Source organism: Siniperca chuatsi, linkage group LG14, assembly GCF_020085105.1.
Source record: "Siniperca chuatsi isolate FFG_IHB_CAS linkage group LG14, ASM2008510v1, whole genome shotgun sequence".
In the NCBI taxonomy this organism is placed as follows: domain Eukaryota; kingdom Metazoa; phylum Chordata; class Actinopteri; order Centrarchiformes; family Sinipercidae; genus Siniperca; species Siniperca chuatsi.
This window is the reverse complement of record NC_058055.1, coordinates 25,587,386-25,603,572: the sequence shown is the minus strand read 5'-3', so window position 1 is coordinate 25,603,572 and position 16,187 is coordinate 25,587,386. Positions and strand designations below refer to the sequence as shown.

The 16,187-nt window shown below is 38.2% G+C and overlaps 1 protein-coding gene across 6 annotated transcripts in view; it reads left to right on the top strand.

The window, feature by feature from the left end:
* gria1b (glutamate receptor, ionotropic, AMPA 1b) overlaps nucleotides 1-12,837 on the top strand; it is an 84,371-nt gene extending 71,534 nt beyond the window's left edge. For 4 of the 6 annotated variants that reach the window (XM_044222571.1, XM_044222572.1, XM_044222570.1 and 1 more), the window contains 2 exons: nucleotides 1,844-1,978; nucleotides 7,709-12,837. In XM_044222571.1, coding sequence (XP_044078506.1) covers nucleotides 1,844-1,978; nucleotides 7,709-7,939 — 366 coding nt within the window. In that variant the 3' untranslated portion in view covers nucleotides 7,940-12,837. Of the gene's footprint in view, nucleotides 1-1,843; nucleotides 1,980-7,708 lie in introns of those variants that run through there. The other 2 variants (XR_006380672.1, XM_044222574.1) reach the window with 2 other exon arrangements.
* Nucleotides 12,838-16,187: the final 3,350 nt, after the last annotated feature.

Genomic DNA, 16,187 nt, shown 5'->3' with positions numbered 1-16,187 from the left:
CTGGTGTGAACAGGCCTTTAGTCTCGGTTAGCAGCTAACAACTGAGTATTTTATTTTTGTGCAGTTTGTAATGATCACAAAGATACTGTATGTCAGTGTTTACATGCTGAGAGCAGGCGGACTTATATGCTAACTTTCTGTCCATCCAACTGAACTCTTCACCAGATAATGTCACTAATTCATAATTTTGTTATTTGCCAATGAAAAGTGACGAAAGAAGAAGAAATTTTCACTGTCTTTTGTTTTGGAATCCACACATAACATTATCAGCATCAGTGTGGACAAGTAAACTACAGGGAACTACGTTTTATTGGAAGGAGAAGACAATAGCCTGGACAATGCATTAATGTGCATTAATTCTCATATTTACTTCATGTGTTCTCAACTGATGTGAGTTAACACTAATATTAAAAATGAAGACGTATTCTTTTAAAAAAAATAGTTTACCTTGATTTCAGTCTGGCTTTAAAGTGTGAAGTTTAGTATAATTTCACAGAAGCTGATTGGCTGAGGTTAACATGACAGTTTGGAGAGGAAAGCCCGCTGATAGGCTCTCCCCAAATTCACAACATGTTAAAGAGAGGCCCCGCCCACTATGAGTGCTGCTTCCTCCTGTTCGTTTTTTTTTTCTTTTTTTTTTACAGACTGCATGCTATTGGATGAGAAAGCTAAGTCTCATGCCCACCAAAGCCAAGTGATGCATGTGACAGAAGAACACGCAACCACTTACGTCATGAGAAACAAGTGCTCAACAACCAAATTCCCTTTTTCTTAAAGAAATGTTTTCAAAGGATGTAAGGATGTTAGAGAACTTGTGAAACAGCAAATCTGAAATGTGAGCTAGGTAGATTAAGAATTTTTTTAAGCCAATGAATTAACAACTCAGTCTATAGAGATGAGTTTTTTCTTAGTTTTCCCTCATTCGGTTTGCATTAATTTGCATGACGTTGCATGTGACCGATATATAAATATGGATTGTCAAAGGCTGTGATTTGAGGCTTTGAAGAAGGTAATTTCACCCTCAGTATGAGTTGAAAATTAAAGGGGTACTTCACCACTTTAGTACTGCACTTCCATTAAGTAGGGGAACTCGCAAGAGACAGATTATCAAATCAAAATTCATACAACTTTTAGTCTCTAGTGTGGGTCAAGCTCCAACAATGCTGGATACTACATTTCCCATAATGCACCTAGCAATGCACATAGCATTTTTCCTCATTCTGTATTCCAGAATTCTTGAATTCAACCCAGAATTCAAAAGCAAATTAATTTTGGCTGCAGTTTTTTGCAGTGTAATCTTTAGTTTCAGCTTGCAGTTAGTGGCACACGTAGCAAAATTTAAAGCTCTGTGATTGGATGTTTCTTGCTGAAATGCACCTTGGGCGTTGTAATTAACTCCTCCCCAAAGTTTTTTTTTTTATGTACACAAGCTTGTACCTTCAACTTTTATCAAAGAACCAAATACTTTAACACAGTTGTTCATGCAGATCCAAGCCAAGTGCTCCAGTTGTAAGTCAGCGAACATTGTCTATTTCACAACTTTCTTCACAGGCAGGTTGACGAATAAACTGATCTTGATGTGCAAAATCAGTGGAGTGCCCCTTTAACTATTCATGTGAATAATTTTCAGTTCTTGGACAAACATCCCATTTATTTTAAAGTCACAAGTTGCCCCCTTATCACAGCCTCTGAAAATTGAAAGTGTTTTGTAGTTAGATGATATTTGTTCTTTTTTTAGCTTTTAATGGTGTTCTAGTTCTAGGTTTTATAGTATACTGTAGTGATTTCATGACTATCTGCACCATGATTGGTTGTCCCTGACCCCACCTCTCTGCGCTGACAGGACAAGACAAGCGCGCTCAGTCTGAGCAACGTGGCGGGAGTGTTTTACATCCTGATTGGTGGGCTGGGGCTGGCCATGCTCGTGGCTCTGGTCGAGTTCTGCTACAAGTCCCGAATCGAGTCGAGAAGAATGAAGGTGAGTCCAGTTTGGTCAGAGTCGTCAGTTTGATGAGTTGAGCCACTGTAAGCTTTGCTCATCAAACAAATAGTAATGCACATTTTACACAGTTCTTGATTCATGGGATTATAATGAATACATCATTGATTAGGGATTATCAAATTTTCACACTACAGTTATTGTGGGAAAAAAATATCTAGGTAAACAGTAGAGATGCACCGATATGTAGTGGTGGAAGAAGTCATTCATTTACTTGCGTAAAAGTAGCAATACCACAGTTTAGAAATACTCTGTTACAAGTAAAAGTCCTGCACTTAAAATTTTACTAAAGTAAAAGTACAAAAGTATTAGCATTAAAATGTACTTAAAGGTCCAGTGTGTAGGATTTAGTGGCATCTAGCGGTTTGCAACCATTTGCATACTGCTCACATCACCCTCCCCTTCTAAGTGTGTAGGAGAAACTACGGTGGCCGCAAAACTCGCATTGTCCATTCAGGACTACTGTAGAAACATGGCGGCACAACATGGCGACCTCCGTGGTATGTGGACAAAAATAGCTTATTCTAAGGTATTGAAAACACAACTCAATTCTTATTTTCAGGTGATTATACACTAATGAGAACATACTTAACATACATAAATATTATATTCCATTTCTGCCAATAGCTCCTCCTAAATGTTACACACTGGACCTTTAAAGCACCAAAAGTAAAAATACTTGTTGTGCAGAATGGCCCATTTCAGAATCTCTAGAATAAATAATACATTAATTTACTGTAATAACCTTAGTTTATATTTTTTAATATGTAGACTAACTAATGCCAGACCTTTGCTCCTTATTGACAAGTATGTATAGGCTGCAAAAACCATTAAAATAACTTACACATACTCTGTTGGACAATTAATGGTTATCTGAAGCCCTTGGACTCCACTGTTTAGAACAGCAGGGCAGTTATTTTACAATAAACTGGCTAACTGCCCTGTGGCATCATTGATCCTCCCTCTTCTGCTGGTGAAGACAATCACTGATGGACAAGGAACTGCAGGTAGAGAGGAGGAGGTGCGGGTTGGTCTCAAAGTCAACAAGAATTCAACTCATTTTAAGATAAATAGCTAATTAGGCTCAACCGTTGCATACATTGAACAAAAATGTTTACCAAAATGTCACAGAACAGTATTTGTTTAGATGACTTTACATTTGGAGGAAAAGTGATGTAATGAACACACATTGGGTGTATCCTCAAGAAGTGTAGAATGGATTTCGTCCTTATAAAACACTTGCAAAGCCATTTTTTTATATTTTGAAACCTGCATTGTTTACACTCATGTTTCGACTAGTCCGCTTGTCCTTGAAAGCTTATTATGTTTCATAAAAGTGTAATACTTTCTTCTGATGTTAGCAGAGGTGCTCTTCATTTGAAGGGAGCCTCTGCTTATAAACAAGTGGATTTATTGTTAATAAATTCACAATAAATAAAGACAATTTCAATTAGTTAAGAGTTTCTATCGCTAGCTAAACCTGTACCTGCAAGAGCTATGAACTGAAAAACATCAGCCTTCATGACAGTTTATCTTCTGCTCAGATCATATTCATGGGTACAGTTTGATTTCTTGACTATCAGGACCTTTGTCAGTAAAGTTGCTCAAGCTTTATAGTAGTTCTATATAGAGTCGACTTCCAGCAGCCACAGGGCAGGAGCGCCAACATTACTGCCATCTGAAAGTGCATCGACTGAACTCAGCTTATCTGACACTCAGCTCTCAAGCTCCTCTTTATCGCCAGCGCCTGTATGTGATGAAACTGCGGTCGCCTCATTACAGACTGTGCTGGTTTATACTGAGACTTTGATGGGCTGCTCAGAAGGAACAAACAAGTCATTAGAGCCATTTTCTCCACGGCAGAAGCACCAGTCTGTTAGTCGCAACTCTGCTGGACTTCTGCTGATATTCTCTTTGCATGTGCGTCTGAGCAGAAAGACTTAAAACCCTCGGTGACACAACATGTGTGGAGGATTTCATCAGTCACAGCAGATGGAGGGGTGTGCAGAGCAGGGTTACACTGCGGTTACCTGCTGCAGACGTAGATGTATTCACATGGATGAGCACTGCTGCACACATGGGACTAATAGTCAATACAGCAATATACCATGATACATTCTCTTCTGATATATTATTTATACTCGGCCATAAATATTGTAATATGTTCTCTCTGAAGCAGAAGTGAATCTTTGCTTTACTGCTGACATTTTAACTGTGACACTGTTCTGGTGTCTGCCACTTCAACCTTCTATCAGTTTATGGCAGTTTGACATTTCAATTATTATAACACAAGTCTACATGGTGTTGTGTTTATTCTTTAACATGACATACAGTCCATTTGTCCGATACTTTGGTTTATTACCAAATACCTGCAAAACTAATGGCATTCCCATTAGTCTCAGCTGTGTTTAGTGCTAATTAACAAATGTTAGCATTGTCACTGTGAGCATGTTAGCATGCTGATGTTAGCATTTAGCTCAAAGCACCACTGTGCCTAAGTACAGCCTCACAGAGTCTTGTTTTCCTTGACTTGGGCTCTGTTTCATTTCATTTCAGTTCACTATACAATTTTTTCCTCAACACAAGCACTTTGTAAATTCTATTATGATCCATTTGTTGTCCTGCATAACATACAGTATGATACTATCATAGCATCATGAGATTCCCACCTCTTGTACTTGTATGCATTAACATTACAGAGGAGTAGTAGTAGTAGTACTAGGCTACTACTAACAGTAGTAGAGTGTGTCAGATTGAAAACTTAATAGTAGAGAGACGAGTTAGTATTTTCATAAGGCACACGTTGCACCCTGCCATTTATTTATTTTAGGAAAGAATATATCTTTTATTCAGGGCACTAAATCACAAATCTGCTGTCTGATGTTTTATCATGTGGCTGTTCTGCCTGCAGGCAATAACAGTGATAAACTTTGTGCAGAGACAGATGCTGTACTGTTGTCTTTTGACAGTATACGTAGACTTGCTATGATAATAAAACCCTCTATGAAAGTCAGAGTGATGGGTGAGAGACAAAAGAAGGACAGAGAAAGAAATATTTCCTCACAGTGTTTGAAGGTTGACTGAGGTAGATTGTAAGCTATTACCTTCCTGCCGTCGAGGTGAAAGCAGGAGGGAGATAAGTGTTTGACGTTGTTGTTCAGATGTGGGAGCGCTTGCTCCGAGGTGTTGTGAGTGTTAGAGCCGCTCCAGTAAATGAATAAACCTGGGATTTATTTGTACCAATCTGCTTGACGACTGTTGATGCCAGGCAGCAAACAGCGAGGGAGTGTGGGAGCCTCAGAGGCCTGATACAGGATATTAACTCTGGATCCACATCATTAGTTTCACTAAAAGGAGACACAGAGAGAGAGCTTTACTCTACTCAAAAACAACTTTTGCTGTTGTTACTATTGGTGATGACTGAACACACACACATACTCCTTCAAGACTGTGCGTTTCAAACAGCATTGGTTATTTGTTCTAAAACCTTCAAATGACCCATGTTTACGTTCAATACTCGAAACAGAAAGTTCTTATAGTGTAGAGGTTTCAAACTGTGAGGCAGTGGGAGAGGCAAAGATACTGCGTTATGTGAAAGGGACAGGTGCGTGCTGGTGTTAGAACAACAACAAGTTAGTTATTGTAGGTTGGATGCATTGCCATAGTTTGCTTCCAAATTCGTACTCCTTCTCTGAGGCATAATTCAGTCAAATCTCAACACACAGACATGATACACATTTTTAGATTCAGTGTGACTTGCACTCCCTGAGGCTATCATTATATGTGAAATAATAATAATAACAATCTTTATTTATAGAACACTTCAAAATCCATGTTACAAAGTGCTTCACAAAGGCAGCAAAATAAAATACATAAGTCATAAAACCATCTGGTTTTAAAAGAAAACAAAAAACAAGAAAAAGGCAGTTTAAAGCAAATTAACCTCAAGTAAAATCAGGAAATGCTCTCAGATAAAAGTATGTTTTAAGAAGGGACTTAAAAGAGATCACTGACTCAGCCGACCTGATTTCCTCGGGCAGGCTGTTCCAAAGCCTCTGGGCCCTGACTGCAAACGCTCTGTCCCCTTTAGTTTTCAGCCGGCTCTCTGGAACAGACAAAAGACCTCTTCCTGAGGATCTCAAGGTACGCGCTGGGGCATACGGTACTAAGAGGTGAGAGATATAGCAGGGAGAGAGGCCATGAAGTGCCTTAAAAGTAATCAGTAAAATCTTAAAATCTATTCTAAAACATTCTGGGAGCCAGTGTAAAGAGGCTAAAACAGGAGTTATGTGATCACATTTCTTGGTTCTTGTTAAAAGCCTGGCAGCTGAGTTCTGTACAGTCTGGAGTCGATCAATAGATTTTTGGTTGAGGCAAGTAAAAAGGCTGTTGCAGTAATCCAGGCGTGATGAGATGAATGCGTGTAAAATGGTCTCTGTGTCTTTAAAAGTTAAGATAGATTTTATTCTTGAAATATTTCTAAAATGAATATCTATATCCACACGTCCATGAATCCGCTTAGAAATCAGAGAAAAAAAGATGCTTCTTATAACTCCAGAATTTGCCTGAGAATCTTCAGGTTTTTGTCTGTACATCCATGAGTACACTGCAAACAAGAACTGCTCATAGCTAATTCAGCATCCTTTTAATGGTGCCAATTTGCCAAAATGTAAACAAATTTGTAGACCACAGCGTAACTCACCAAATCCTTTATCCTGTTTACATTCCCAAAAGGATTGAGAATTGTAGTTCCAAAACTTATTGCATGATTGTCCCCCAAACAGAATTAAGACTGTATTTGTCTAAATACCTGCAAATCATTCCCACTGTTGAAATTGATTTTGGTCTGTAAATAATTACTCAAAAAAAAATAACTTTTGCTTACACTCTTTTTTTAACAAAACTAATTGACGTCAAAAGTAACAGACATTTGTTTTTGTCAACATGCCATTCTGATCATACTTTTTTGTCCACTTGTCCATTAAATTAGTTAAAACATTTTGCAAAGGGTGCCACTTATTTTCAGTTCCTCACTACCACTTCTCCATAAATTCAACCTTTGTTTTTTGTTTTTTTAAACATGCATCATTACATTGACTCTCTCATTTAAATCAACTTTTGGATACTTATACATGATTTGTGTTATTTTAAAATCTGCCAAGTCTCTGAGGTCATCGGCTGTACTTTGTGTTTAGTGCCAATTAGTAAATGTTAGCATGCGAAACTAAGATGGTGATCGTGGTAAACATTATACCTGCTAAACATCAGCATGTTAGCATTGTCATGTGATCATGTTAGCGTGCTCACTTTAACATTTAGCCTCACAGAGCTGCTACCATAGCTACAGACTCTTAGTCTTGTTCAAACATTGATTTTCAATTTATTTTTTATTTCACCAGGAAATCCATCAAGCGAGAAGCTCTGAAAAGGCAGATTTTTGATTCTGACTTTAAAAGATAATATTGATGCCAGACTAGTCAAAACTGAGAGAGAAAGTGTAAGGAAGCTAAATTTGGAGTGGAGGAAGATGAGGTTTATTTTTGACTAAGACAGGTTGAATCACATTTACCTGCTAAACAACAATAAAAACAAACCTTGATTTTGACATTCTTTCACTGAATCTTAAGAGCTAAATGGATTTACACGTGACTCCTCAGAACTCCCAGGATTGACTAAACTTCACTGTGTGTTAATCAATGTGTCTTGCAGGAGCTCATCGATGCCGCCATGATGAGCACTAGCCTTAGTGGGATGGCGGGCGGAGGAGGAGGCGTGGCAGCGGGTGGTTATGGAGGAGGTGGAGGTGGAGGAGGAGCGGCATCAGGGCTCGGAGGCGAGAATGGCCGCGTTGTGGCGCACGATTTCCCGAAACCCGGAGCTCAAGGTTTACCCTGCATGAGCAAAGCTGCCGGCCTGGGACTGTCCTCCACGGGCATGTGATCAAAACCAAGACTCCTGATTGTTCCTGTCTGTCAGTCAGTTGGTAAGGAAAGAAAGAAAGGAGGAGACGAGGGGTAGAAATAAGCGGGAAGAAAAAATGGAGGAGGTAGGAAGGAAGAGGAGAGAGAGGAGAAGAAAGAGGAGTAAAGAAGAGATAATGGATGGAAGGAGGAAAAATGAGAGAAGTGAAGGTGAGGAAGAAGGGAGAGAGAAGGAAGTAGGAGGACAGAGGGAGGAAGAGAGGAGAAGAAAAGACGAGAGGAGATTTGAGGAAGGACAAAAGAAGAATGGGGGAAAGGTGAGACAGAAAGCGAGAGAAGAAAGGAGGAAGAGTAGTGGAAGGAGGTGGAAACAAGAAAGACTGAGAAGAGGCGATGTAAGGATAGGATAGAGGAAGTGAAAGGGAGGAAAGGAGGGGAAAAATAAGATCGGAAGAGAGAGAATGAAGGGAAGGAGAGAGCAGAAGTACGAGAGAAAAAAAAGATGCAAAGGAAAAAAAGACAAAAGGAGGAGAGAGAGGGAGGAATTGGGAAGAACAAGAGAGAATAAAAGATGGAGGAAAATGTTTTGGCAGGCAGGCAGAACGAGGAGTGTTGATGTTCACCGTGACTGGACTGAATACAAGAGAACTCTTATGAACATAGAGCACCTGTACGCAACACCTGAGCTGAGTCAAGTCAAACAGTCAACAAGCTCCTGCAAGACGAGCAACTGGGCTTAACGAACTATAAAAAACTGAAACTCTCTACTTTTTCTACGAGCGCTGTCTTAAACTAAACTCCTCCTCTTCTGCAATAATAGAACCCAGGGGGAAAACAGGGGAGGGATTCGCTTTTTTTTTTTTTTTTAACTTCTTAATTAATGGACCCGCTCTTCTTCTTTTCCTCGTTCCTGCCCTCCACTCCTCTTCCTCCAGTTCAGCAGTTACACTGAAAGTTTTGTCACATTCACTCTAAACGCCACTTTCATATCAGAGAGGGTTGAGAAAGTCAGAATTTGAGCATGTAAACATTTTAAACCTTTTTAAATACAGACAATCACTTGTGTTGGTGATGAAAAACATGAGGAATATGCTGATAATATTCAGGAGAATACCTGATGAGTGAGTCGCATCCATAATAATACAGTTTGAGCATGAAGACAGGCGTGTCATGTGTCACATGCTGATTTTTCTGCACAAAATGCTTTTTGCTTGTCTATTTTGTGGCGAATGTACACTGATCAGATATCGTTAGAGGTCTTCAAGCGGTCCAAAATGTTGGACCCAATCCGAAATTAACCCATGGAAAAACTATCTGAACCCGACATGTGTAAATCAAATTTAAAAAAAAAAAAAAAAAGAGAGAGAAGAGCAACACCTGATGCTGCATGATGATCTGTCAATTAAACAAGCAGCCATATAAGAACAAATGTAAAGTCAGTGAAGCTATGAACTAATTATTTTTGGAATTAGCTTCTAAGATGAATTTATAGAAATAATTGAAAGTTCTGTTTTCACCTCCTGCACCAACAATAAGACATTCTGTAGTCAGCTGGACGATAGAAGATAATATCTATGAATCAAAAATCCAAAAGAAGTCTAATTGGTCAATATTTTAGGAAATCAGTTAAAAGATTCATGCTATTAAATGACAGTGTTGGGCAAGATACTCATTAAAAAGGTGATTACATTACTTTACTACTTACTCAAAAGAAAAAATAATTTGTTACATTACTTTCATTATTCAGCTAAACTCCATCAAAGGTGCCTTTAAACAACTACAAAGCCTCCACACACACACCACATCTTCTGTATTAAAACGAGACATTATGGTTTAACTGACCATCAACATCTTACACTAGCTTAGTGTCGGTACAGTAAATAAGACAGCAGTTGTCGGGAGATACTAGAGGCTAACCTCCCTTGCGCCAAGATAATGCATCCCACAGCAGTCTGTCCACCAAACCCCTGTTAGGACAGTCAACAAGCTAACTCGTAATTTGTCTCGTAAATGGGGTGCTACTGGGATTAGTAACTAATGTAATCCCTTACACTACGCGTTAATGGGTTTAGTAACTCATTAAGTAATGCATTACTGGCCAACACTCATTATGACATACCACATGATCAGAGCTGATATGTGTACGTTCAGGTCCATTCGGATCCACATGGGTATTTGACTGACCTGGCAACCAAGTCTTGCTTCAACAGAACCAAGTGGACCAGTGAAGACCTCTAATTGATGTTCTCTGCCACAGTATTTATAATGAACCATATTGGCCTAAATATAAGACTTTGTTTTTTTTCTGGAAATAACCTGTCAAAAAGCAATGGTTGTGTTATATTCAAGGACTATACATTTACATATTCACAACATAAGATATTATTTTTGAAGGGAGAGAGTACCACCTCAATACTACTCTCATATCTGTATGAAGCAACAGCTAGCAGCCAGCTAGCTCAGCTTAGCATAATTACTGGAAACAGAGGGAAACAGGAAGTTATGCTCTGAGTTAATAAATAGTCTGCCACATAAACCCCTGTAACACTACAATGTATTGTTTTTAGTTTGGTATTTGTGCAAATAAAACAAACAAGATATAATGTGTTAATTATTGATCTTTAGAGGTGCTAATAGGCTGAGTTTGTTACTTTTGGACATAGACAGGCTAGCCAGTTTCTAGTCTTTATGCTAAGTTAAGGTAACTGGCTGCTGGCTGTAGATTAATATTTACGATACAGACATGAGTGGTATCAATCTGAAATGTCAATCTTTCGCCTAGAAAGTGAATAAGAATATTTCCCACAATGTTGAACTATTGTTTTAAGTTTGATTCATAACACACGAGGGTTCTGGTTCATGTAGGAAAGTGTGGAATTCTTAACTGCAGATTTCTAGTCATGGAAAATGCACCAAAGCATCCTGGAAAACAACAATCAGGTTTCTGTGTGAACTGTGACAGGCATCTCAAGTCTATGAAATGCTATTTATGTCCAATGTCTTTCTGTTCAGAAACGAGGGAAAGTTAAAATTGTACAGGATGATGTTTTCAGCATTTGACTGATAAATACAGTGAGAGAGCTCAACATGCTGCAACTGAAGAAAAAACAAGCAGATTAATTATTTTCTCAATTAATCAATTAGTCATTTGGTCTATAAAATGTCAGAAAATGGCCCAATGTGATGTCTTCAAAAGTCTTGTTTTATCTGATCAACAGTCTAAAACCTACAAAATATTCAGTTCACAGTGAATTCTAGTGAAAATCTCCACATTTGAGAAATAGGAACAAGCACATTTTTGGCATTTTTGCTTGAAAAATGACTCTTTGATTATCAAAACAGTTTCTGTTGACTGATTAATCGACTAATCGTTACAGCTATAGAAAAGACCTTCACCATTTTGACAACACATACGTCACTTTCAAAAATGCTGCAAATAAATAAAACTAGCAAATTGAGGCATAAAGAAACTGCAAATGCAAATGGAGACTTTTTTGTCTCCTGGAAACTTTTCTAGTTCCACTTTGTTCTGTGTGACTTCCAGCATTTCTGTATTTGCTTGCATTTCTTTCTGTGTTGTCAAAGATGTGAAGGTGTGTTTTTTCTGTTTGAATGTGTTTTAAGTTGCAGGGAATGGAGCTCTCTAGCGCACTGTAGAAATAAAATGCTAAATGTCCACATGGTCACACGCAATTCAGTGAACTTAAACTGTATTTTTATTTCCTCAAATGTCTTTTCAGAGAGTAGATGTCGACTTGGTGAAATCAGCTCAGTTACAAAGTTAACGTACGTTTAGAAAGTGTCATTCTGTTGACAACAAAACATGACATACTGTAAATTCTTAAATAGTAGCCGGGGACTTTATTTACCTCGACTGCAGCGGGTACCAGGCCTTTATTTGAAGCACGCTTATATTAGATACATGCCCTTATTTCTAATTCCCTCTGTTTGCTCATATTTTAGTATGAAGCCGCCTTTCATTCTAATCTGCTCCCATTTGCCCCGTTATGTTACTGCTTTATGCTGTTAATACAAACTTAACACTTCCTGTATCAGTTTCAGATTCATTCATGATAAAATCAGACAATAACACTTTAGATGAGTAATCCAGGACAACAAAGTGCTGAAAATAGCATGATTATATTGCTGAATTTATTCAATTTAAGCAATGGAAATGTACATTATGCTTAGTTGGCATGCACATTACAGGCACCAGGCATTTATCCACCCTTGTCTTTTTGACCCCTTATTAGTTTGTGGCGACCACACCCCTGGCCATTACTTGAAACCCGGCTTTTATTTGAGAAAATATGGTATACCATTTACTATTTTAAACCCCCTTAAACTTTTTTTTTTGCTCTGACTCCAGTGCTGCTGAAAATATCTGGACAAGAAAAGACATCATGCCGTTTACATTGCTAAGTTAATTTAAAGGAAGAAGAAAAAACACCACCACTATTGGGGTGAATTTTCCTTTAAACTGGAGGTTGCGTGGTGTTCAGTGAACCACAGATATGACATTTTCTGGTGATGGAAATCTGGTCTGCCCTGTGGTTTTTTTGGAAAAACATATTTGAAATATCCTCAGAAATGTCAAAGTTTGCATCACTGTTGGTAAAACAGCTGCTCTGGTTGTGTTATGGTTGAGGTTTGGTTCAATGTTTCTCCTGTATTTTCTCCTCAGTGTTTTCTGGACTGAACACATGACGACGCAGCACCACAGTAGAACTTTTTTATACTTTGAAACTGAACAAATATCAGGAATATGTTCACATTTGTATGATATGAACATGTGCCAAGCTACACTTGTTTGTCTAAATGTTATTTTTAATTGATTTATTAGTTTAATAATTTTGATTTTGTTGATTCCGTTCAGATCAGTTAATCTATTTAATAAAAACTCAATCATTATCTCGACTTTTGTAGTTTTTTCTGTTTTGTAGACATTCGTGCTCCCCTAAAGATCAACGCTAATGTTGACAGAACAGTCTCCATGCAAGAATTATTTACTCCCGGTGAATGTTTGTTTGGTCACTCGTTCGACAAGCTAAAAGGTGCAGGACAAGACGTGTGTTTATATTTGTAAGTTAGATAAGAAGGACAGTTTAGCAGGAAAGCTAATGTGGTGATGGTTCAGTTTGTGGCTCCTGTGTTGTGTAGGCTGCTGATTGGCTCAGTGTGACCGTCTGCTCTGCCTCTGATAGAACACTGATGTTACTGCTTTATGCAGGATTTGATTGGGTTTATCGGAACAAGTTCTCCATCTACGTAGACTGATATCTAAAACTACGGGGCACCATCATGAAACCAAATGATATAAACTAGAAAGTTTTCCCTTTTGGTTTTTGATTTTCTTTCTCAAAAGGAGAACACAGGACAAGTGATTTACAGAGCAGGGAAAAAAGATTTCAAATTGGACTTTTTTTGAACAGACAAAGTGTGTCCACAACATTAATTATCAAAGCAAATAGATTTGTAGTCTTGCTTACTTATTCTTTGATCAGATAGTTCTTGATTCAAACTACAAATGTTGTCTATTTTTGAACTTCTTGTATGGCTGCTTATGTTTATACAACATTTGAGAACTTTGGCTACTTTTGTTAAATGAAATAAAAATGTTTTGTAGAAAAACATGTTTATATTTCTTAAAGTAAGGTATCGCAAAGAGTTTTGTAAAATTTCAAATGATACCCAGCAGTGTTTCATTGTCTTAAATCGCTTTTGCAACTGTAGCGAGACTCAGCTATATATTTTCCTCGTCTGTCATGTTATGAAACCTTCTGAAATAATATGTTGATACTCTAATGCCACAGGGCAACACCAGATGGGAGGTTAAATCAGATTTTATCTATCATTTCCAGCTCGACATGCATTAGAACTCTTTATTTCAAGTCTGTTGATGGAAAAAAATCCTCTCTAAAAGGCCAGTACAGCTCTGTCAGATGAAGTGTGATATTGAGTCTTTCTCCAGTTTAATTATATGCCGTTATCTGGCATGACCAATTGGCAGAAATGACACTTTCTGAGTACAGAAATGATGTAACGGGGTGATTGAGCCTCTGTAAAACTTATTTCCCAGAAAAGACGTCAGGCTCTGAAAGAAACGTTGTGACTGTTGCTAAAATGACTGTCAATACAAAAACACTGATGAAATTAGACAGCAGGAGCTTTTCTGATGAGCAACACTCGAAAAATCCACTTTAGAGACGACTGACAGGAAAATTTGGGCCTTGTGGAGAAACTGAGGCAGATCAGAGAAATCTCACACTGGTATTGAAATGAAAATGTGACGAGAGAGGCTGGAGAAGCTCAATCTGCCGACACTTCAGCAAACGTTACTGAAGAAAATCACCCTGCAGAAAGCATGACACATCAACACGATCAATACACCGGAGTTTGAGAAATGTGAAACTTGTTTTCTGAAATTCGACGACAGCCAGACTGTTCCACAGGAAACTAAAGTCCTTCAAGGTCAGTAGGAAGCTGTTTTGTCTTGTTTTATGCTCTTGTATGTTGGGGTGAAAACATTATTGCAAATGATAGGAATAAGATTAATATGTTTATTAAAAATGACTGGTTCTATCATTTTTTTTGTCATCCGATTCATTAGAAAAGGTCTCCTAAAAACACCGGTTTGGTGTTTCAGTGTGTATGGAGTAAACAGATCTTTTCCAAAACGATGATATAAGCTGCTCACAGTGGTGGAAGAAGTATTCAGATCCTTTACTTAAGTAAAGGTACTAATACCACACTGAAAATACTCCAGTACAAATCCTGCATTCAAAACCATACTATGGAAAAAGTATGGAAGTATTATCAGCAGAAGTATGAAAAAAAAGTACTTGTCACTGTACAGTGAGTGAATACTTTAGAAGGTTACTGGCATTTCAGTTGTTAAAATGTTTCTTCGATTTGTGGAAAATTATGATGTGAAAATGAAGCAGCTGCAGATTTTGTTAGATTTTGAAGTTTTCAAAGCTACAGACAAACTGGACGCTTTGTGGCGTACATAAGGCTTTTTCAAATGATTTGTTTCATACTAGAAAATTCAATAAAATGAACGTATTTGTCTTTGCCTCCAATCAGTCTTCAGCTCAGTCCCCTATGGCACTTTCACCTTTTCTTTTTTATATTTCTTTGCTTTATCAATCTGTCTCTTGATGCAGTGTCTTAATTTCCACTTCTCTCTAACTTTTCTCCTTTTTTCTTTTCTTTCTCTTTCCTGCACAAAAACCCTTATCACTTTTAAACCCCCTATCTTTCTAACCCATTCTTTCTCTTATGACTTCGTCTTTTGGTCCTTGTTTGGTCCATTAGCTTCTGCTCTTTTCCGAGCTCCCAGGGCCTTTCATTGAATGGTTTGGTGTCCTGAGGGGGACATCATATCACGTAACGCCTCATTACTCCCCCGGCTGTGAGGGAGGACGGAGACAGACAGGGCTGAAACAAAGCCAACAATTAGCCCCAGAAAGGCCCTGATTAGGAGTTTGTGGCCCATTACCTTCCGCTGCTCGCCCTCGTAGAAACTTCCAGACGAACAGCGAGGAGGAGGACTGGATCCCTGAGGGGCTGCCGATAAAACACCAGACCACTCTTCACTGCAAAGAAATACAGAGTTTAATACAAAGTTTGAAATAAACAAAACAAGTGAAAATGAGCTGATGTATTTTGGGCACTCAGAGAAACTTGTGTGTCAGTAGAAAGACCCTTTAGGCCTCTAAATAAAAATGCCACATAAAGTATAAAATCAGAGGTTTCCACTCGTTGTATTTTGAATCCCTTTTTGCTCACGGTGATAGGATGGTTATAGTAGAGTTTAGTATGCTAGCAGCTCTGTTAGCATGGGTCGTATAGGCTGCACAGTGATGCTTTGAGCTAAACGCTAAGGTCAACATGCTCACAACAACAATACTAACAGGCCACGTACCATGTTCATAATCTTCGTTTAGCATTTTAGCTTGCTAGCATTTTCTAATTAGCACTAAACACAAAGTACAGCCGAGGCTGAGTTTTGTAGGTCATAAAGTATTGGATAAAATGAAAGTTTTGGCCTAATGGTGGCGATCGATGAAAAGTCAGAGAATCAGAATTATTACAGTTCATCCTCTTGGAACGATGGATATATGTACCAAATTTCATGGCAATCCATCCAATAGTTATGAGATTTTTCAGTCCAGACCAATATGGTGGACAGCCGCACAAAAAGTGGATCATTCACACATTACTTGATAAATATAAACTTATCTTTGGTCTTTTATAAAAAAAAG